The sequence below is a fragment of the Meles meles genome, chromosome 11 (assembly GCF_922984935.1).
Source record: "Meles meles chromosome 11, mMelMel3.1 paternal haplotype, whole genome shotgun sequence".
In the NCBI taxonomy this organism is placed as follows: Eukaryota; Metazoa; Chordata; class Mammalia; order Carnivora; family Mustelidae; genus Meles; species Meles meles.
In genome coordinates this window covers 11,801,101-11,825,976 of record NC_060076.1, presented here as the reverse complement: position 1 = coordinate 11,825,976, position 24,876 = coordinate 11,801,101, and the positions used below count along the sequence as shown (strand labels likewise).

The following is a 24,876-nucleotide window of genomic DNA, read 5'->3' as shown; positions in this document are numbered from 1 at the left end:
CATCTGAATGGTATTATCACTGATGCTGCCTGGACTCAGGGGGCCCTGATGCAGACAGGCCAGCTGGGAGGTTGGACAATTGCACTGTCTGGGCTCTAACTAGGAGATTTGGGAATGGGTCCCAGGAGAAACTGCCTGTCAAAAGTCAGCGGTGCCTGTGCCTGAGATACCACCAAGACTGGAGTTGTTAGTCTGTGCTGTTCCTACAGACAGGAAAGGGCTCTGTAACTCTAGCCATGACATCTCTTGCAAACCCAATCTCCACCCTGGAAGTGTCAGAGACTGAGGCTGGCCAGCATGTCCAGGTAAGAACTGGATGGCAAGAGAGCCATCTACCTTAGCCCCCGTAAGCATGCTTGCACACACACAGAGGCGCACACACACACAATCATACAAACAAACACACACAGAGCAATAGACCTGCTCCTTCTGCTTTCCCTCTTTCTATCCTACATCCCCATATGCCAATCAATTTCTGGCTCTTCAGATCACGAACAGGGACACTTACCTCAGGGGTTCTTCATGTCCCTGATGGTCTAGTCTGAAGTCATTGAAGAGAATGGGCTTCAGACCACCCTTCCCCAAGCCCCATCTGTGTCCTGAACAAAGCACACTTCCCACTCAGTCCACTTGGATGGGTATGGTTCAGTACTAGTAACTGACTCCTCTACATCCTGTCAGTTTACCAAACTCGTTCACACCCTTTCTTTGTCTAAAAACTTGAGCGAGCAAAAACTATTCCAGATAGACTCATTTGTTCCCATTCTTCCATTAATAAATGAGGCAGTGGAGGGGCTCTGATGATTCTGTGATTTGTCCAAGTTTACATGGTTTCAAATACCAAAATTTCAAAGGCTTTGCCACTGACAGTTCTGAGTAGCACATAACCCTTCAGACACAGTGCTGCTGACGGTTTCATGGTGACAGTGCTGGAGGTGGCTTTTGGTGTTCACACCTCACAAGTGGCAAGCCCAATCTGGAGGCATAGACCAGAACACCACAACCTCAAAGCACCTGCACGTTATTAAGAACAGCAATTACAATACTAGACCCTATTTATTGAGCACTTACTAGATGCCAGCCTTGGTCTAAACATTACACCATCATTTTTTATCCCAACGTAATCTTCACAAACACTGGATTCACTGAACTCAGATATTATCCCATTTAAAAAGAAACAACTGGATTCACTGAACTCAGATATTATCCCATTTAAAAAGAAAGTTTAGCAACTTTCTCAAAATCATATCAAGAGTAAAGAGTAGGAGTGGGGCATCTCAGTGGCTCAGTCTGTTGGGCATCCAATCCTTGATTTTCGCTGGTGTATGATCTCAGGCTCCTCAGATCAAGCCCTACATTGGGCTCTTACTCAGCGGGAGGTCCGCTGGAGATTCTCTCCCTCTCCTTCTGTCTCTCTCTCACTCCCCACTCACTCACTCTCATTCTCAATCTCTCTAAACAAATAAATCTTAAAGAAAAAAAAAGTAAAGAGTGGGGAAATTCTGTCCAGCTCCCAAGGGTACATTATGGTTTTATTACAATCCTAAATAAATAAAACATTAAGTCATGCTGCCACTGACCATTTGTCGACTTTGTTTCTCTACACCATCAAACAGGAATGTGGGAATTTCTCATTTTGACTGCACATCATGGTTGATAAAGAAACTTCAGCGGATTCCAGGCTTTGGTCCCCTCAACACACCTATCAGGTAAGGCTAGCATGCATATCTTACAGAGAAGAAAAGTAAGGCCCCAAGGGAGAAAAACTGTCCCCGAGTTTAAAAGGCACGTGAGGAACAGAACTATAAAGCTGTAAAGCAGGGCATCTGATGCTTTTCCACTGCATTGTGTGTCCCTGCTTCACAGTCAGCAAATGTGACCAACAATGACAGGAGCGTTACCACCATCGACAGTAGCCTGCCCTCCATACATGTTATCTCAGTCATCACATCGATGACTCCATGAAGGTGCTGCCCATGGTCCAAATGAGGAAACACACATTCAGAGTTCAATAACTGACTGAGCTTAGACTGAGATGAGAAGCAGAGAAAAGTTTCCCATCCTGTCTCCATGACGCCAAAGCCCAGAACATAAAAAGAAAGGTGGTGGCGAGGGTTGATGAGGACAACGAAACTGGTATGTCGTTAAGAAGAGAGCACATCTCAGGTTCCAACATTCTCACATCCACGCTGACTCAGCGGAATGGTTCTCTAAGGCTAAAGTCAGCGGAACAACCCACTACTCCTTAAAGACCCTTGTTCTCCATTGACTCCTCTCTGGAGAGACAACTCCTCCATCATCTCCACCAGGATGCACTCACACACTCCCACACATACACACAGGCATCCTGCAGTGCCCACGAAATCCTAGTAGATGCAGGACCCCAAAATGAGCTCCAAAAGAAAAGAGACCAAACTTCTTGTTCTAAGTCTTTTAGAAAGGGAACTGAATTTGCCAGAGTTCTTTCAGGTGAATCCCAGTTCATGTCACTCAGAATATCCATGCCAAAAAACTTGCTACATGACAGAAATCTAGAACCAAAACTACAGCTCATCCTCATGCCTCATTACCATAGTCCACAACCCTCAATGTTTACAAACCCAGAGTTACAGCTGCTAGTGAATCTCAGTGACCTTTTCAAAGAACACAGAAAAACAGATCAAAGCCCTTGCGGTCTGTATTATTCAGGGCCTACCTTTATATAAGCAAAATTCTCTTCCAATTTCTCTACTTAAGGAAATCAGAAACCACACAAGCGTCTCCAACTTCCTGCTCCTGGGCTTCTCTGACCACCCACATCAGCAGCCTCTCCTGTTCGGGCTCTTCCTGGGCATGTACCTGGTCACCGTGTTGGGGAACCTGCTCATCATCTTGGCCACAGTTTCTAACCAGCACCTCCACACCCCCATGTACTTCTTCCTGGCTAACCTATCCTTCATTGATACCTGCTTCTCCTGCACCATTGTCCCCAAGGTGCTGGTGAACACCCTCACTCAGCACCACACCATCACCTACACTGGCTGCCTCATACAGATGTACTTCTTCATGGCATTGGCCCTTCTGGATGACTTCCTGCTGGCTGTGATGGCATATGATCGCTATGTGGCCATCTGCCTTCCTCTCCACTACACCACCATCATGTGTCCCCAACGCTGCCTGCTGCTGGTCGCCTCATCCTGGCTCTGCGCCCACCTCCTAGCCTTCTCACTCACCCTCCTCATGGCTCAGTTCTCCTTCTGTGCCTCCCATTCCATCCCACACTTTTTCTGTGACCTTCTCCCTGTCCTCAAACTTGCCTGCTCAGACACCCAGATCTTTCAGGTCATGATGTTTGCTGAAGCAGCCCTCGCAGGTGTGGTCCCTCTTGCCTGTGTTCTGGTCTCCTATGCCCACATCATGCACACCATTCTCAGAGTCTCCTCAGCTGGGGGGAAGCACAAACTCTTCTCAACCTGTGGCTCTCACCTGACAGTAGTCACTCTTTTCTATGGAACTGTCTTTCTGGTGTATTTCCAGCCCTCTTCCTCCTACTCAGCAGGCACTGGAATGATGGCATCTGTGGTGTACACAATGGTCACCCCCATGCTAAACCCGTTCATCTACAGCCTGAGGAACAGAGACATGAAGGGGGCTCTGTGGAGACTCCTTGCCTGCAGAAGATGTTGCATCTTATGAAGAGAACAGAGTAGACTGGGCTTTTTGAAATACTTTCCTCAATGGAATTTTCTATTACAATTTTGAAAAGCTCAAGGTTGTGGCAGGTTTAATGCTTAGAAGCACAAGCAGGTTTAAGAAATAAAGTTTGCCTGACCTGGCAGGACTGGAATAGAACCATCTAGCCAAGGACAGCTCTGTAGCCTGGATAGAAGGAGTGGACAAAAATCCCAACAGGATTTTGAATAAAAAATGGCACCAACATTAAACAGGCAAAGAAGGCTTTATTCAAGATTCTTGCAATAGGAGTGAACAGAGCTCAGTCTGATCTAAAGTCTGCTGAGGTAAATGGTAAGAGGACTCTTTTTTATTTATTTATTTGTTTGTTTATTGAGGGGGGTAGAGAGAAAGCATGTGCAAACAAGTGATGGAACGGCAGAAGGAGAGAATCTGAAGCAGGCCTTCTGCTGAGCACAGAGCCAAAGCTTGAGGCTAGATCTCAGGACCCTGAAATCATGACCTGAGCTGAAACTAAGTCAGACACTTACCCAACTGATTCACTCAGGTTGCCCTGGTAAAAGGATTCTTAAGTGCTGGGGTAAGTGGTGAGTTTTTGAAAAAACACAGGCCTTCCGTGTTCCCTAACTGTATTTACACAAAGGTAAAATAAACTTGTCACCTCTCTATGATAGGAGGTAGTTTTGTAACTTGAAACAAGCATTGTCCACAGGAGTGGGATTTCCACAGTCTCACAAAGAATAGGAGATGTAGGGGCGCCTGGGTGGCTCAGTGGATTAAGCCGCTGCCTTTGGCTCAGGTCATGATCTCAGGGTCCTGGGATCGAGTCCCGCATCGGGCTCTCTGCTCAGTGGGGAGCCTGCTTCCTCCTCTCTCTCTGCCTGCCTCTCTGCCTACCTGTGATCTCTGTCGGTCAAATAAAAAAAAAAAAAAGAATGGGAGATGTAGGCTTCCTTCCTTGTTCACTGCATTTCAAAGACATGGCTTCCATCTATTGAGTTGGGACATTCTTGCCCTGTGAACTAGCAAGAGGCTTTTTACAAGATTGACATCTCAAAGGAGCAGAGAAAGAATTTATTATTATAAATTTTCTAAAGTAAACATTCTAAGAAAATTGAGGTCAAAGCCTAAAGTTGGAAGAAGCTTGTAAAAAATTTCATCAACCTGAAGAAAAGGTAAAGGCCATCTTGGTTGTGACTTAATGAATAGGTATAGGTGTGCAAGCCAATTCAAACCAGAGAGTGGGAATCAACAAAAGAATGACATCAGACAAAATTCAGGTTCTAGGAGGAAGCCCAGTTAGTAGTTCTATGACTAACTATAAGAAATGTTCACAAAACTTGGAAGGGTCAAATGCTCTGAGATTCAGGGACCTTTTCTAAGCCGAGCTGTGCAGTGATTCATTCACAGGGACTAACTTAGCCACAGAGAAAGCTAAACCATGAAGACACACTATTTGCTAGAACTAAAAGAACAAGAATATTTCTAGAAGAATCTAGGCATAGCAAGATTTCAGGACTGGCCCAAAATCACACAATAGGGATTAGATCTAAGATTCTGCCTGAGTGGTTATTAATGGGACAAGTGCTTGATTCTTTTTTTTTTTTCCATTTTATTTATTTTTTCAGCGTAACAGTATTCATTCTTTTTGCACAACACCCAGTGCTCCATGCAAAACGTGCCCTCCCCATTACCCACCACCTGTTCCCCCAACCTCCCACCCCTGACCCTTCAAAACCCTCAGGTTGTTTTTCAGGTGCTTGATTCTTTGGGTTTTCATCTCTAGTTTATTTTATTTGTCTCCAAGCAAAATATTTTTTGTGGCAAACATCATAATAAGAATATAAAATGCAAAGAAGTAGGAAAAAGGAAGAAATCACCCACCCTTCCCTCATTTAAAGACAATCAATGTTGGGGCTCAGTCAGTTGAGTGACTGATTCTTGGTTTTGGCTCAGATCATGATCTCTGGGTTGTAGGATTAGATCCCCTACTCACTAGGGAGTCTACTTGAAGAGTCTCTCCCTTTGCCCTCTCCCCTGCCCTGCACTCTCTGTCTCTCTCTCAAATGAATAAATAAATATTTCCAAAAATAAATAAAGACAATCAACGTTCATACTGTACATCATAACCTTCTGTCTTCGCAAAATGCTCTTGTTTCTGCTTTCATGAGAAAATGCTGTACACACAATTATATATTCTTTTTACTTAATCTGTAACAGGAATTGTCTCCCTTTGACTTCTGTATATCTTTCTTTCTGTCTAGTAATATTGAGCAATATGATTGCTCAATAAAAAAAAGAGCAATAAAAAAAATTTAAAAAAGAGCAATATGATTGCTCTTTTCCTGAGAAAACCTCTGAGGACAGGAATCTTATTTTGGCAGGACAGTAAAACATCATAAAAAATAGACATGGTATAAGTGGGAGAGAAACTGAGGAGAAAGCTGGGCAGAGCAGAACAGGATCCGGTCTTCCTCCATGAGAGCCCTGGCAGCCCGAGAAGAAGGGAGCACAGGTAGATGTGTTTCGCTGGGAGAGGAGCTACTGCTCAGGGGAGGATGGTACTGTGGCTGGAGTAGGGCACAGGGAGCAGCACGTGCCCCTTATGAGAATCACACAGTATCAGTAGAGCATCTTTTTGTGCATTAAAATTTTTTTATCTCTGTCTACCTTGATGTTGATATTCCCAGTTAATTCTTCATCTTTTAAAAGTTCTCGATCTTTTTATGTAAAGAATTTTGAATCTGTATATTATGTCGGACACTTTTGCCTTGTTGTGGCTCTTCTGCTGGTCACAGAATAGAAAAATCTCGGTGCAGAGTTCATAGGAAGAGACAAACTTTCTTCTCATTTTCTCATGGTGTATGATTTCTTACAAATTACTTTAGAAGGAAATCAGATAGTTCAAAGGGTTCTTTCTGAACATATTCACCCTCGCTCCCTGCAAGAGTTTTCTCCCCCTTTCTTGTTTTGCTTTTGGTGTTTGTTTGTTTGTTTCATGCACTTATTAACATATAGAAATACTAGGTGTCTTTCTGCTTGCTTCTCTCACATAAACCTGGTACATTCCACCTCAGGGTCTTTCCCTCTGGTTTTTCCTCTCCATGGTGCCTTCTCTTTCTCCAGCCCAACTAAGACTCCTCCTCTACAGGGATCAGAGGGAAGGGATCCACTGGTAATTTGCATCTTCTTCTTTTTTTTTTTAATCGTGTTCAGTCAGCCACTGTATAGTACATCATTCATTTTTGATGTAGTGTTCAACAATTCATTAGTTGCGTATTAACGTGCGTTAAAGCTGTTGAGTCATTCAAAAGGAGTTAAACTATGCAGGCAGGAACATTTTGAAATTCTCTTTAGTAGATTAATTAATTCTCAGTCCTTCCTGTACAGAATGATAGAGTTTGAAACAAACAGATATCTCAGATACTGTGGCCAAGCTAGGTCAGCAGTGAATATTTTGCTCCTAGTCACCAAGGACAGCAAATACAAAAGCAAGGAAGGAAATGCAGAATCCAACATGGAATGTACTCAGAGCCTCACCTAATTTCACCTGGGACCATCAGAGCAGTGCAATGACTCTTTGAATGGTGTCTACACAACCAACCAAGGATTGGTGCCTACTTCACAGACAACTCCAAGCATGAGATACCTTAGCTGAACACAGAATACTGCAAGCAGGTCTTTCTAACTCAAAGCTCACCCTTCTTTTGCTACCTTGTGCTGCCTCCCAACTCCCCAAAACTACATAAACAAAAAGGCAGCTCATAATGAAATGGACAAGAGGCTAGACTAGATGTGCCATCAAAAAAAATGTGTAGATGAAGGGTCAATAAACCAAAAAAAAGCTCTCAATATGATCAGTCATCAGGGAAATGCCCATTAAAGTCACAGCACAATATCAGCAAATACCTACCAGAATAATTACAACTAAAAAGACAGACAAAATGACAAGTAATGGCATGATATGAAGCAGTAGTATCAGACATTGTTAGTGAAAGTGTAAATCTGTAGAAGAGTAGAATTATTTCACAGTATCTACTTAAGCTGACATATGCCTTATCCTATGAGCCAGAAACTTCAATCAATATATCCAAGATGAATCCAAAAGGCAGGTATAAAAATGTCCTTAGCAGTGCTGTCATAACCAGAAGCTGAAAAACTCAAAGATCCATCAACAATAACATCGACAAATAAATTCTAGGATATTCATCACTGCAATCCTACATAACAATGAAAATGAATCAACTACTGTTTTGGTTTTGTGGGGGGAGGGGCAGAGACAGCGGGAGAGAAAGAATCTTTTTTTTTTTTTAAGATTTTTATTTATTTGTTTGACAGAGAGAGATCACAAGTTGGCAGAGAGGCAAGCAGAGAGAAAGAGAGGAGGAAGCAGGTCCCCGCAGAGCAGAGAGCCCAATGCAGGACTCAATCCCAGGACCCTGAGATCATGACCTGAGCTAAAGGCAGAGACTTAACCCACTGAGCTACCCAGGCGCCCCAGGAGAGAAAGAATCTTAAGCAGGCTCCTCACCCAGCACAGAGGCTGACATGAGAGGCTCGATCTCTTGACCCTGAGATCATGACCTGAGCCAAAATCAAGAGTTGGTCACTTAACTGAGCCACACAGACACCCCAAATCAACTACTGTTAAATGTAAATATATGGATGCTTCTCATATTATTGGGTAAAATGAATCTTAGATTAAAAACTACATACTAGCAGATTCCATATGCATAAACTTCAAAAACAGACAAAACTAATCAATGTAGTTACAAGTTGGGTTGTTCTTGGAGGAATGAGAGGACTAGTGATTTAAAGGACATGCAAAGAGGTTTCTGGGTTAATCTTCAGGTTCTCTTTCATGTCCTAAGTGCTGGCTCAGTTAGTATGTGTGTTTTGGAAAAATTAATCAATCCATACATTTAAAATGTTGTACACTTTTCTGTATACACCAATAATCCTTCAATGAAATATGTACTTGAAAAATTAAAAATGCATAAAGATTGAAAATAGAAAGTTGAGGGGTGCCTGGCTGGCTTAGTTGGTAGAGCATGCAACTGTTGATCTTGCAGTGGTGAGTTCAAGCCCCATGTGTGGTGAAAAGTTTACTTTAAATTAAAATAACAATAATAATAACAATAAGAAGAAAATAGTTGAAAAAACATAAATGATAAAAATTATGTAGTTATATCATTACTGAATAACTAGACTTTAAGACAAAGAGCATTATTACAGATACAAAGATTCATGTTATAAGCATGAGGTCTTTCATTCACCAGAAAGATACAACCATTCTAAATTTTTTTAGTAAAACAATTGCTGTAAATATGCCTATTAAATTGATAGAACAACAAAGAGAACTAGATAAAACACATAAGAGAAGATTTTAATATACTTCCCTCAGTAACTGACAGAACAAGTAGACAAAAAGAAATCAGTAGATATATGAAAGATTTGGAAAATAAAATTAACAATATTAACCTAATGTACATAATATAAAACACTGCATCTAATACTTGTGTAGAACACATTCTTTTCAAGCATACAAGGAATATTTTAAAAACTTGACCATATACTGAACCATAAAGCAAATCTCGACAAATTTTAAAGGACTGAAATTGGGGGGGTGTGGTCTGGGAGCAAGACAGTGGAGGAGTAGGAGACCTAAATTTTGTCCCAGGAATTCAGCTAGTTATCAAACCATTCTGATTACCTGCAAACTCAACAGGAGATAATAGCAGCAATTCTATGAACAGAAAAGTGACCACTTTTTGGAAGGTAGGACATGCGGGGAAGTGAATCTGAGGTGAGACTGCGGGGGGGGGGGGGAGGACAGGAAGCCTCCATCAGCTGGTTACCAGCGAGAGAGCAGCGGAGCACAAACTCAGAACTTGTAGAAGTATGCTCCACAGAGGGACTTCGCTCCAGTGGCTAAGCAGGGAGAGCAGGGGGTGGAACCGTCACTGGGACAGCATGGTCTCCGGACCCTTGGGGTCACAGAAAGACCAGGGATGTCTGAGTGTGGCAGAGCTCCCAAGTATCACACTGGGGAATCCGGTTGCAAAGACAGAGCTGAGGAGAGGGCTCTCAGCACAGGATTGCCATAAACCATGATCCATGGCACAGCTGGGTCCCTACTCTTCCAGCAGGAACCCAACAAGCAGCAGATCTGGGGAGACTCCCCTACCTCCTCCAGGAAGAGTGGCACAGGAGCACACCACAGGAATCTGCTGGGTTTGGAGACTCCAAATGGGGCCATGCACCAGAGATAGACGCTCAGTCACAGGCCAGGTGAGCTTGGAGTGTGGCCAGACACCAGGGAGACAGGAGTGACTGACTACTTTTCTCCAAGGGTGCACTGAGGAATGGGGCCCCAAGCTCTCGGTTCCACTGTACTGGAGATCAGGAAGCCGCCATCTTCATTCTCATCCTCCAAAACTGTACAGAAAGTGTTCAGAGAACAAAAGTTTCTGAGAGGAAACCCAAGCAGATTACTTAGCCTGGCCACTGGTAAGGGTGGTACAACTCTCCAAGAGACCCCCTTTCCAAGATCAACAAGAAAATCCACCCAAGACCAAGTTTACTGATCAATGAGAACTGCAAAACTCCAGCACTAGGGAAATACAGAACATAGAATTCATGGCTTTTCCCCCATGATTCTTTAGTCTTTCAAAGTTAATATTTTTAATTTTCATTATTTTTTACTTTTTGTTCTTTTTGGAATTTTTCTTCTTTCCTTTTTCAACCAACATCTTATCAATTTCTTTTTAAAAATCTTTTTCAGTTTTCATTTTTACAGTCATACTCTATCCCTTCATTGTATTTAACCTTATTTTTGTATATATATATAAGTTTTTCTTCCTTTAAAATTTTAGGATACAGTTTCTTCCAAAAGACAAAAATAAACCCTAAATAATAGTGTGTGGCTTTGTTCTAGTCTCCTGTCTGATCACATTCTCTTTTTTTTTTCATTTTTCTTTTTTTTTTCCAAAACAACTTCTTACCTTATCAATTCCTTTTTTAAAACCTTTTGTAATTTTCATCTTTACAGTCATATTCCATCCCTTCAACATATTTACCCTTATTTCTGTGTGTGTGTATATATAAGTTTTTCTTTCTTTAAAATTTTAGGAGGCAGTTTCTCCTAACAGACCAAAATACAACCAAAATCTACTGTGTGACTCTATTCTATTCACCAGCCTGATTATATTCTTTTTTTTTCTTCACCCTCCCCCGTGTTGTTTCGGGTCTCTTCTGATTTGTTTATATATATTTTTCTGGGGTTGTTGTTACCCTTTTATCATTTTGTTCTCCATTCATCTATTCTTCTCTGGACAAAATGACAAAGTAGAAAAACTCACCTCAAGAAAAAAAAAAAAAAGAATGAGAGGCAGTACTGACTGCCAGGGACCTAGTCAATAGGGACATTTGTAAGATGTCAGAACTAGAGTCCAGAATGGTGATTATAAAGATATTAGCTAGGCTTGAAGAAAGCATAGAAGATACTAGAGAATCCCTTTCTGTAGAAATAAAGGAACTAAAATCTAACCAAGTCGAAATCAAAAAGGCTATTACTGAGGTGCAATACAAAATGGATGCTCTGGGGTGCCTGGATGGCTCAGTGGGTTAAGCTTCTGCTTTTGGCTCAGGTCATGATCCAGGGTCCTGGGATCGAGCCCCACATTGGGCTCTCTGCTCAGCAGGGAGCCTGCTTCCTCCTCTCTCTCTGCCTACCTCTCTGCCTACTTGTGATCTCTGTCAAATAAATAAATAAAATCTTAAAAAAAATAAATAAGATTTTAAAATGGATGTTCTAACTGCCAGGATAAATGAGGCAGAAGAGAGAATTAGTGATATAGAAGACCAAATGATGGAGAATAAAGAAGCTGAGAAAAAGAGAGAAAAACAACTACTGGGTCATGAGGGGAAATTCAAGAGATAAGTGATACTGTAAGACAAAACAATATTAGAATAATTGGGATCCCAGAAAAAGAAGAATGAGAGAAGGGGAAGGAAGGTATATTGGAGCAAATTATAGGAGAGAACTTCCCTAATTTGGGGAAAGAAACAGGCACTAAAATCCAGGAAACACAGATAACCCCCCTAATTTGGGGAAGGAAACAGGCATCAAAATACAGGAGACACAGAGAACCCCCCTTAAAATCAATAAAAATAGGCCAACACCCAACATCTAATAGTAAAACAAGTCTCAGAGACAAAGAGAAAATCCTGAAAGCAGCTTGGGACAAGAGTTCTGTAAACTACAATGGTAGAAACAATAGACTGGCAGCAGCCCTATCCACAGAAACCTGATAGGCCAGAAAGGACTGCCATGATATATTCAGGGTACTAAATGAGAAAAATATGCAACCAAGAATACTTTATCCAATGAGGCTGTGACTGAAAATAGAAGGAGAGATCAAAAGCTTTCAGCACAAACAAAAACTAAAAGAATTTGTAAACACAAAACCAGCCCTATAGGAAATATTGAAAGGGGTCTAAGCAAAGAGAGAACCTAAAAGTAACACAGACCAGAAAGGAACAGAGACAGTATACAGTAAGAGTCACCCTACAGGCAATACAATGGCACTAAATTCATCTTTCAATAGTTACCCTAAATGTAAATGTGCTAAATACCCCAATCAAAAAACAAAGGGTATAAATTGGATAAAAAAAATAAGACCCATCAATATGCCATTGCAAGAGACTCATTTTAGACCCAAAGACAATTCCAGATTTAAAGTGAGGGGGTGAAAAACCATTTACCTTGCTAATGGACATGAAAAGTAAGCTGGGGTGATAATCCTTATATTAGACAAATTAGATTTTAACTAAAGACTACACTAAGAGAGAAGGAAGGACTCTATATCATACTTAAAGGATCTACCCAACAAGATATAATAATTTTAAATATCTGTGCCCCTAACATGGGAGCAGCCAATTATATAAGACAATTAATAACAAAATCAAAGAAACATATCGACAATAATACTAGCATGGGACTTTAACATCCTACTCACTAACGGACAGATCATCTAAGCCAAAGAACAACAAGGAAACAGTCTTTAAATGACACACTGGACCAGATGGACTTCACAGATATATTCAGAACATTCCATCCCAAAGGAACAGAATATACATTCTTCTCTAGTGCACATGGAACATTCTCCAGAATAGATCACATCCTGGCTCACAAATCAGGTTACAACTGGTACCAAAATATTAGGATCATTCCCTACATATTATCAGGGCATAATGCTTTGAAACTAGAACTCAATCACAAGAAAGCTGGAAAGACCTCAAATACATGAAGGCTAAAGACCATCCTACTAAAGAATGAATGGGCCAACCAGGAAATTAAAGAAGAATTTTAAAAATTCATGAAAACAAATGAAAATGAAAACACAAGTGTCCAAAACCATTGGGATGCAGCAAAGGCGGTCCTAAGAGGAAAGTATACAGCAATACAAGCCTTTCTCAAGAAACAAGAAAGGTCTCAAATATATAACCTAACCCTACATCTAAAGGAGGTGGAGAAAAAACAGCAAATAAAGCCTAAACCCAGCAGGAGAAGAGAAATAATAAAGATCAGAACAGAAATCAATGAAATAGAAAACAACAGAACAGTAGAACAGGTCAATGAAACTAGGAGCAGGTTCTTAGAATGAATAAGATTGATAAACCCAAGTCAGACTTATCAAAAAGAAAAGAGAAAGGACCCAAATTAATAAAATCATGAATGAAAGAGGAGAAGTCACAACCTACACCAAAGAAATACAATTATAAGAAATATTATGAGTAAGTATATGCCAGAAAATTAGACAAACTAGAAGAAATGAATGCATTCCTTAGGGACATATAAACTACCAAAACTAAAACAGGAAGAAAATGAAAACCTAAACAGACCCATAGCCAGTAAGGAAATTGATGCAGTAATCAAAAATCTCCCAAGAAGGAGCACCTGGATGGCTCAGTGGTTAAGCATCTGCCTTCAGCTCAGATCATGATCCCAGGGTCCTGGGATCAAGCCCCACATCAGGCTCTCTGCTTGGCAGGAAGCCTGCTTTCCCTCACCTACTCTCCCTGCTCATGTTCCTGCTCTCTTCTGTCTCTCTCTCTCTCTCTGTCAAATAAATAAATAAAATCTTTTTTTTAAATCTGCCAACAAACAAGAGCCCAGGGCCAGATGGCTTCCCAGGAGAATTCTACGAAACATTTAAAGAAGAATTAATACCTATTCTCCTGAAATTGTTCCAAAAAATAGAAATGGAAGGAAAACTTACAAACTCATTTTATAAGGCCAGCATTATTTTGATCCCAAAACCAGACAAAGAGCTCATCAAAAAGAATTACAGACCAATACCCCTAATGAACATGGACGCAAAAATTCCCACCAAAACACTAGTCAAAAGGATCCAACAGTACATTAAAAGGAATATTCAGCACAATCAAGTGGGATTTATTCCTATGCTGTAAGGTTGATTCAACATCTGCAAATCAATGTGATACACTATATTAATTATTAATTAAAAAAAGAACAAGAACCATATGACACTCTTAACAGATGCAGAAAAAGCACTTGGCAAATTACAGCATCTTTTCTTGATTAAAAAAATGGGCAGAAGATATGAACAGACACTTCTCCAATGAAGACATACAAATGGCTATCAGACACATGAAAAAATGCTCATCATCACTACCCATCAGGGAGATTCAAATTAAAACCACATTGAGATATCACCTGACACCAGTTAGAATGGCCAAAATTAGCAAGACAGGAAACAACGTGTGTTGGAGAGGATGTGGAGAAAGGGGAACCCTCTTACACTGTTGGTGGGAATGCAAGTTGGTGCAGCCACTTTGGAGAACAGTGTGGAGATTCCTCAAGAAATTAAGAATAGAGCTTCCCTATGACCCTGCAATTGCACTGCTGGGTATTTACCCCAAAGATACAGATGTAGTGAAAAGAAGAGCCATCTGTACCCCAATGTTCATAGCAGCAATGGCCATGGTCGCCAAACTGTGGAAAGAACCAAGATGCCCTTCAATGGACAAATGGATAAGGAAGATGTGGTCCATCTACACGATGGAGTATTAAGCCTCCATCAGAAAGGATGAATACCCAACTTTTGTAGCAACATGGACGGGACTGGAAGAGATGATGCTGAGTGAAATAAGTCAAGCAGAGAGAATCAAGTATCATATGGTCTCACTTATTTGTGGAGCATAACAAAGAACATGGAGGACATGGGGAGATGGAGAAGGGAGATAACCATGAGAGACTATGGACTCTGCAAAACAACCTGAGGGTTTTGAAGGGGCGGGGGTGGGAGGTTGGGGAACCAGGTGGTGGGTATTATGGAGGGCACATATTGCATGGAGCACTGGGTGTGGTGCAAAAACAATGAATACTGTTACGCTGAAAATTAATTAATTAATTAATTAATTTAAAAAACCTCTTCACGGTGTAGGGATAGAGGGTATATACCTCAATATTATAAAAGCCACCTATCAAAAACCCACAGTGAATATCATTCTCAATGGGGAAAAACTGAGAGCTTTTCCCCTAAGATCAGGAACATGGCAGGGCTGTCCACTATCACCACCACTATTCAACATAGTACTAGAAGTCCTAGCCTCAGTAATCAGACAACAAACAGAAATAAAAGGCATCTAAATCAGCAAAGAAGTAGTCAAACTCTCATTCTTTGTAGATGATATGATACTTTATGTGGGAAACCCAAAAGACCACCCCAAAACTGCTAGAACTCACACAGGAATTCAGTAAAGTGTCAGGATATAAAATCAATGCACAGAAATCCAGTTGCACCTCTACGTCCTCATATCAGGGAGATCATATGATAGTTGTCTTTCTCCGATTGACTTATTTCACTAAGCATGATACCCTCTAGTTCCATCCACGTCGTCGCAAATGGGAAGATTTCATTTCTTTTGATGGCTGCATAGTATTCCATTGTGTATATATACCACTTCTTCTTTATCCATTCATCTGTTGATGGACATCTAGGTTCTTTCCATAGTTGGGCTATTGTAGACATTGCTGCTATAAACATTCGGGTGCACGTGGCCCTTTGGATCACTACGTTTGTATCTTTAGGGTAAATACCCAGTAGTGCAATTGCTGGGTCATAGGGTAGTTCTATTTTCAACATTTTGAGGAACCACCATGCTGTTTTCCAGAGTGGTTGCCCCAGCTTGCATTCCCATCAACAGTGTAGGAGGGTTCCCCTTTCTCCGCATCCTCGCCGGCATCTGTCATTTCCTGACTTGTTAATTTTAGCCATTCTGACTGGTGTGAGGTGATAGCTCATTGTGGTTTTGATTTGTATTTCCCTGATGCCGAGTGATGTGGAGCACTTTTTCATGGGGGGTCAGGGGGATAGGAGAAGAATAAATGAAACAAGATGGGATTGGGAGGGAAACAAACCATAAATGACTCTTAATCTCACAAAACAAACTGGGGGTTGCTGGGGGGAGGTGGAGTTTGGAGAGGGGGAGGGGGTTATGGACATTGGGGAGGGTATGTGCTATCGTGAGTGCTGTGAAGTGTGTCAACCTGGTGATTCACAGACCTGTACCTCTGGGGATAAAAATACATTATATGTTTATTAAAAAAGAAAAAAAAAAGAAAGGATGAATACCCAACTTTTGTAGCAACATGGATGGGACTGGAAGTAATTATGCTGAGTGAAATAAGTCAAGCAGAGAGAGTCAAGTATCATAATGTTTCACTTATTTGTGGAGCATAACAAATGACATGGAGGACATTGGGAGATGGAGAGGAGAAAGAAGTTGAGGGAAATTGGAAGGGGAGGCGAACCATGGGAGACTATGGACTCTGAAAGACAACCTGAGGGTTTTGAAGGGGCGGGGGTGGGAGGTTGGGGGAACCAGGTGGTGGGTAATAGAGAGGGCACTTATTGCATGGAGCACTGGGTGTTGTGCAAAAACAATGAATACTGTTACACTGAAAAAATAAATAAATAAATTTAATTTATAAAAAAAAAAAAAGAGGCTGAAGGAAGTCACTCAAGGACACACCAATAAAGAGGACCAGAGTCACAGTCTATATCCAGATCTGGTTTGGCTTTAGGACTGGGGCTCATTACTGCATTTCCTACTGAGCTGTGTGGCCATCTCCTCTGATGAACTACTTTAGGAAGCACTTAGGAAAGCCATGAGAGGTGAACTTTGTTTATCCTGAGGTCCCCTATGAGGCAGCAGGTGAAACAAGGATTTAAAACCGTCTCTTGTGAATTGTTAGGCATTTCATTTTAAATAAAGAATTGGCTTCTGTAAAAAAAAAAAAAAAAAGAAAGAAAGAAAGAAATCCAGTTGCATACACCAACAGTAAGACAGAAGAAAAAGAAATTAAGGAGTCAATGCCATTTACAATTGCACCCAAAAACATAAGATACCTAGGAATAAATCTAACCAAAGAGGCAAAGAATCTGTACTCAAAAACTACAGAATACTCATGAAAGAAATTGAGAAAGAAACAAAGAAATGGAAAAATGTTCCATGCTCATGGATCAGAAGAACAAATATTGTGAAAATGTCTATGCTACCTACACATTTAATGCAATCCCTACCAAGATACCATCAACTGTTTTCAATGAAATGGAACAAATAATCCTAAAATTTGTATGGAACAAGAAAAGACCCCTGAATAGCCAGAGGAATGTTGAAGAAGAAAAGCAAAGCTGGTGGCATCATAATTCCAGACTTCAAGCTCTATTACAAAGCTGTAATCAAAGACAGTACAGTACTAGCACAGAAAAAGGCACACCAATCAGTAGAACAGAGCAGAGAGCCCAGAAATGGACCCTCAACACTATGGTCAACTAATGTTCGACAAAGCAGGAAAGCATTTCCAATGGAAAAAAGACAGTCTCTTCAACAAATGGTGTTGGGAAAACTGGATAGCCACTTGCAAAGGAATGAAACTGGACCATTTCCTTACACCACACATGAAAATCGACTCAAAATGGATGAAAGATCTCAATGTGAGACAGGAATCCATCAAAAATCCTTGAAAACACTCTTTGACCTCATCCTTAGCAACTTCTTCCTAGAAATATTGCCAAAGGCAAGGGAGCAAAAATGAACTATTGGGACTTCATCAAGATCAAAAGCTTTTGCATAGCAAAGGAAGCAGTCAACAAAACCAAAAGACAACTGACAGAATGGGAGAAGATACTTGCAAAGTGACCTATCAGATAAAGGGGTAGTATCCAAAATCCATAAAGAACTTATCAAACTCAACACCCAAAGAACAAATAATCCCATCAAGAAATGGGCAGAAGACATGAACAGACATTTCTGCAAAGAAGATATCCAAAGGGCCAGCAGACACATGAAAAAGTGCTCAACATCACTCGGCATCAGGGAAATACATATCAAAACCTCAATGAGATGCCACCTCGCACCAGTCAGAATGGCTAAAATTAACAAGTCAGGAAACGAGAGATGTTGGCAAGGATTCAGAGAAAGAGAAACCCTCCTCCACTGTTGGTGGGAATGGAAGCTGGTGGAGCCACTCTGGAAAACAGTATGGAGCCTCAAAAAGTTGATAAGAGAGCTACTCTATGACCCAGCAATCACACTACTGGGTATTTACCCTAAAGATACAAATGTAGTGATCCAAAGGGGCACATGCACCTGAACGTTTATAGCATCAATGTGCCCAATAGCCAAACTATGGAAAAAGCCTAGCTGTCCATCAACACTGAATGGATAAAGTAGAGTGGTATATATATGTGTATGTTTGTGTGTACACACACACACACAATGGAATACTATGCAACCATCAAAAAACCCAAAACCTTGCCATTTGCAATGACATGGATGGAACTAGAGGGTATCATGCTTAGTGAAATAATCGGAGAAAGTCAACTATCATATGATCTCCCTGATATGAGGACGTGGAGATGCAACATGGGGGGTTAGGGGGACAGGAGAAGAATAAATGAAACAAGATGGGATTGGGAGGGAGACAAACCATAAGTGACTCTTAATCTCACAAAACAAACTGAGGGTTGCTGGGCAGAGAGGGGGTTGGGAGGGGGGAGTGGGGTTATGGACATTGGGAAGGGTATGTGCTATGGTGAGTGCTGTGAATTGTGTAAACCTGGCGATTCACAGACCTGTACCCTGGGGATAAAAATACATTATATGTTTATAAAAAAATAAAAAATAAAAAATTTAATTTTAAAAAATGACATAAAGATGTCCACTCTTGCCACTTCTACTCAACATTATACCAGAGTTTCCAGCCAGAGCAATTAAGAAAGAAAGGGCAATATAAGGCATCCAGATTATAAAGAAGTAAAACTATGTCTTTTTACAGACGACAGCAATCATATATTTAAAGGTTCCTAAGGAATCCATCAAAAAACCTACTAAAACTAATAATGTGGATTTGATACAATCCTTACAAAAATCTCAGCTATCTTTTTTTTGCAAAAAATGTCAAGTTGAATAGAGTGGAGAGCCCAGATATGGACCCTCAACTCTATGGTGAAATAATCTTCGACAAAACAGGAAAACATATTCAATGGAAAAAAGACAGTCTCTTCAATAAATGGTGCTGCGAAAACTGGACAGCGATATGTAGAAGAATGAAACTCGACCATTCTCTTACACCGTTCACAAAGATAAACTCGAAATGGATAAAAGACCTCAACGTGAGACAGGAATCTATCAGAATCCTAGAGGAGAACATAGGCAGTAACCTCTTAGATATCAGCCACAGCAACTTCTTTCAAGATATGTCTCCAAAGGCCAAGGAAACAAAAGCAAAAATGAACTTTTGGGACTTCATCAAGATCAAAAGCTTCTGCACAGCAAAGGAAACAGTCAACAAAACAAAGAGGCAACCCACGGAATGGGAGAAGATATTTGTAAATGACAGTACAGACAAAAGGTTGATATCCAGGATCTACAAAGAACTTCTCAAACTCAACACACACAAAACAGATAATCATATCAAAAAATGGGCAGAAGATATGAACAGACACTTCTCCAATGAAGACATACAAATGGCTATCAGACACATGAAAAAATGTTCATCATCACTAGCCATCAGGGAGATTCCAATTAAAACAACATTGAGATACCACCTAACACCAGTTAGAATGGCCAAAATTAGCAAAACAGGAAACAACGTGTGCTGGAGAGGATGTGGAGAAAGGGGAACCCTCTTACACTATTGGTGGGAATGCAAGTTAGTGCAGCCACTTTGGAGAACAGTGTGGAGATTCCTGAAGAAATTAAAAATAGAGCTTCCCTATGACCCTGCAATTGCACTGCTGGGTATTTACCCCAAAGATACAGACGTAGTGAAAAGAAGGGCCATTTGTACCCCAATGTTTATTGCAGCAATGGCTACGGTCGCCAAACTGTGGAAAGAACCAAGATGCCCTTCAACGGATGAATGGATAAGGAAGATGTGGTCCATATACACAATGGAGTATTATGCCTCCATCAGAAAGGACGAATACCCAACTTTTGTAGCAACATGGACAGGACTGGAAGAAATTATGCTGAGCGAAATAAGTCAAGCAGAGAGAGTCAAGTATCATATGGTCTCACTTATTTGTGGAGCATAACAAATAACATGGAGGACATGGGGAGATGGAGAGGAGAGGGAGTTGAGGGAAACTGGAAGGGGAGATGAACCATAAGAGACTATGGACTCTGAAAAACAACCAGAGGGTTATGAAGGGGCGGCAGGAGGGGGGGGGGGGGGGGTAGGAGGTTGAGGAACCAGGTGGTGGGTAATAGGGAGGGCACGTACTGCATGGAGCACTGGGTGTGATGCCAAAACAATGAACACTGTTATGCTGTAAATAAGCAAATAAAAATAAAAAAAAATAAAAAATAAAAAAAAATGTCAAGTTGACCCTAAATTTTAAATAGAAATGCAAGGGACACAGAACAGGTAATATATCCTTGAAAATGAAGAGCACATTTGGAAAGACTCGCATCTTCTGATTTCAAACCTTACTACAAAACTGTAGTAATTAGACAGTATGTACTGGCATAAGCCAACATCAAAGGGATGGATTTGAGAGCCCACAAATAAACCTTCATGTTTATGGTCAGTTATTTTCAGCAAGGCTGCCAGGCCAATTCGACAGGTAAAGAAGAGTACTTACAACAAATGGTGCTGGGAAAACTGAATATCTAAATGCAAAAGAATGAAGCTGGACCTTTACCTCAAACCACAGATAAAAATTAGTCAACATGGATCTTTGACCTCAGTGTAAGAGCCTACGAAACTCTTAGAAGCAAGCATGGGAATAAATCTTTCTGACTTTAGATTAAGAGAAGGGTTTCTTCAATATGACACCAAAAGCACAAGCAGTAATAGAAAAAAAATGGGCAAATGGAAATGACAGTAGAGACAAAAGGTTGATATCCAGGATCTATAAAGAACTTCTCAAACTCAACACACACAAAACAGATAATCATATCGAAAAATGGGCAGAAGATATGAACAGACGCTTCTCCAATGAAGACATACAAATGGCTATCAGACACATGAAAAAATGTTCATCATCACTAGCCATCAGGGAGATTCAAATTAAAACAACATTGAGATACCACCTGACACCAGTTAGAATGGCCAAAATTAGCAAGACAGGAAACAACGTGTGTTGGAGAGGATGTGGAGAAAGGGGAACCCTCTTACACTGTTGGTGGGAATGCAAGTTGGTGCAGCCACTTTGGAGAACAGTGTGGAGATTCCTCAAGAAATTAAGAATAGAGCTTCCCTATGACCCTGCAATTGCACTGCTGGGTATTTACCCCAAAGATACAGATGTAGTGAAAAGAAGGGCCATCTGTACCCCAATGTTTATTGCAGCAAAGGCTATGGTCGCCAAACTGTGCAAAGAACCAAGATGCCCTTCAACGGATGAATGGATAAGGAAGATGTGGTACATATACACAATGGAGTATTATGCCTCCATCAGAAAGGATGAATACCCAACTTTTGTAGCAACATGGACGGGACTGGAAGAGATGATGCTGAGTGAAATAAGTCAAGCAGAGAGAGTCAAGTATCATATGGTCTCACTTATTTGTGGAGCATAACAAATAACATGGAGGACATGGGGAGATGGAGAGGAGAGGGAGTTGAGGGAAACTGGAAGGGGAGATGAACCATGACAGACTATGGACTCTGAAAAACAACCAGAGGGTTTTGAAGGGGCGGTGGGGGGCGGGGGGGGTTGGGAGTTTGAGGAACCAGGTGGTGGGTAATAGGGAGGGCACATACTGCATGGAGCACCGGGTGTGATGCCAAAACAATGAACACTGTTATGCTGTAAATAAACAAATAAAAAAAAAATGGGCAAATGGGATTCATCAAAATCAAGAAGAAAACCATGAAGAAAATGAAAAGACAACCTACTGAATTGGGGGGAGATATTTACAAATGATATATTCAACACTGATTTAATATCAACAATATAAAGAACTTACATAATTCAACACAAAATTTAAAAAAACAACAACAAATAATCTGATTAAAAATGGGTAGATGGGGGCGCCTTGGTGGCTCAGTGGGTTAAGCCTCTGCCTTGGGCTCAGGTCATGATCCCTGGGTCCTGGAATTGAGCCCCACATCAGGCTCTCTGCTCAGCAGGGAGCATGCTTCCCCCTCTCTCTCTGCCTGCCTCTCTGCCTACTTGTGATCTCTGCCTGTCAAATTAATAAATAAACTCTTTGAAAAAAATGGACAGATGATCTGAATAGACATTTTCCAAAGAAGACACACACATGGTCAACAGACACATGAAAAGATGCTCAACATCACTCATTATCAAGAGAAATGTAAATTGAAATCACAATGAGATTATCACCCCACATCTGTAACAGCTAGTATAAAAAAGACAAGAAATAACAAGTCCTGGCAAGGATAGGGAATAAAGAGAACCCTCAAACACTGTTGGTGGGAATGTAAATTCGTGCAGCAACAGTGGGAAACAGTATGGAGCTTCCTCAAAAGATTAAAAATGGGAATCCATATGATCCACTAATTCTCCTAATGGTTATTTACCCAAAGAAAAGAAAAATGCTAATCTGAAAAGGATATCTGGACCCCTGTGTTTATTGCAGCATCATTCATGGTAGCCGAGATATGGAAGTAATCAAAGTGTCCGCCAACAGATGAATGGAGATAGATAGATAGATACCATCGATTTTTGATGAGATATATATATATATATAATGGAATATTACTAGGCCATAAATATATATATATATAGTATATATTATATATAAATATATATTATATATACTATATATATATAATGGAATATTACTAGGCCATAAAAAAGAATGGAATCTTTCCATCTGTGACAACATGGATGGATCTAGAGGGTATTATAGGAAGTGAAATAAGTAGGACAGAAAAAGATAAATGCCATATCATTTTACTTATATATACATATAAGTAATATGTATAATATATTATATATAAGTAATATATATAAATATATATATGCTTATATATGGAATCTAAAAAACAAAACAAATGAACAAACAAAACAATACAGAAACAGACTCATAAATACAGAGGACAATCTGGTGGTTGCCAGAGGGTAGGGTGTGGAGAATGGGCAAAATAGGAGAAAGGGAGTGGGAGATATAGGTTTCCATTTATGGAAGAAATAAATCACAGGAATAAAAGGCAGAGCATAAGGAATATAGTCAATGGTACTGTAACAGTGTTGTATGGTGACAGATGGTAGCTACACTTGTGGTGAGCTCAGCATGACCATACACAGAGTTGTCAAATCACTATGTCGCATACCTGGAACTATGCGATATTGTGTATCAACTATACTTCCATTAAAAAAATGTAGACAACCCACCGAAAGGGAGAAAATAAATGCAAATCATATATTTTCATTGAATATAAAGAACTTCACAATTCAACAATAAAAAGATAAATAACCCAATTTTAAAATGGTCAAAAGATTTGAATAGACATTACTCCATATAAAATACACAAAGGGTCCATTAGCACATGAACAATGTCCAACACAGTGAGACATTAGGAAAGCGCCAAGTCAAAACAACCAGATACCACTTCACTTCCACTAGGATGGCCACAATCCAAAACGTGGGCAATATTGCACTGAAAAAGTAAAATAAAATTTTTTAAAAAGTGGACAATATCAAAATCTTGGCAAGGAATGAGAGAAAGGTGAACCCTCCTACATCGGCAGCCAAACGAAAATACTAGGGCCACTTTGGAAAACAGCTGGGCAGCTTCTCAAAATACGAAACACAGAATTACCGTGTGAGGGGGTGATTCCATGCCGAGGTGCCTAACGAAGAAAACATGTGCACACCAAAGCGTGTACGTGGATGTTCACAGCAGCATCACTGACAACCAAAGAAAAGCCACCTGAAAAGCACACCATTGTGGCAATACTCTGCGACCTCCAGTATCAGCTCAGGTCTATGAGGAACAAAGGAAGAGCGTAAGCAGAGGTGGAAAAGAATATATTAGAAAGAAGTCGTGGGCGCCTAGGCGGCTCAGCAGGTTAAGCGCCCGCCTTGACTCAGGTCATGATCCCGGGGTGCTGGTATCCAGCCCCACATCGGGATCCTGCTTCTCCCTCCCCTGCCGTCACCCCTGCTTGTGCTCTCGCTCCCTGTCAAATAAATAAATAAAATCTTAATAATAAAAAAAAAAAAGTCTTGCAAGAGAGCAAGGGGAACAGGAACGTCACCCCCACGCAGACCCTCCACTCACAGGAAGCGCGGTTCAGGGCGCGGAGGAGAGGGACAGGATCCCCGCCCGCGGGCACTCGGGCTGGCAGGCGGCAGCGTTAATAAGCAAGACAGCTTGCACCCGGGGCTCATCTTGTCTCAGGCGCCACAGACAGATATCCGCACCCGCTGGCCGGAATCGTAGAAGTTTGTAGAGAGAGATGCCTCACAGGGGCTCAGTCACTTGGTGGTCCAGAAGGTCTCAACAGCACCTTGTTCTCTCAAGCCTACGTCCTCGAAAATGGCTTCCACTGTGGGAAGAGTGGGCGGAGCTACGTGCGGAGGATAGGGTCAACCGGAGGTCACGAACTCTCCGTGACCTCCTCCACCACGCCACCCCTGGGACGGGGTCTTACGGTCCCACAGGTCCTCCAATCCCGCAGTGTGCCCTGA

At 41.0% G+C, this 24,876-nt stretch overlaps 1 protein-coding gene across 1 annotated transcript; it reads left to right on the top strand.

Moving 5' to 3' along the window:
* The first annotated feature begins 236 nt into the window (after positions 1-236).
* On the top strand, positions 237-24,876 carry LOC123952525 (olfactory receptor 1361-like). Its single transcript, XM_046021804.1, has 4 exons — positions 237-305; positions 2,737-3,648; positions 5,773-5,851; positions 24,587-24,876. The coding sequence occupies exons 1-4, from the start codon at positions 237-239 to the stop codon at positions 24,874-24,876; spliced, it is 1,350 nt and encodes a 449-aa protein (XP_045877760.1).

Bases quoted from the DNA above. Each gene is read 5' to 3' on its own strand.
- LOC123952525 (XM_046021804.1), top strand. From the start codon at position 237: ATGACATCTCTTGCAAACCCAATCTCCACCCTGGAAGTGTCAGAGACT. The intron at 306-2,736 runs GTAAGAACTGGA...TCTCTACTTAAG, and splicing joins AGGCTGGCCAGCATGTCCAG to GAAATCAGAAACCACACAAG. The intron at 5,852-24,586 runs GTACACACAATT...ATCTTGTCTCAG, and splicing joins TGCTTTCATGAGAAAATGCT to GCGCCACAGACAGATATCCG.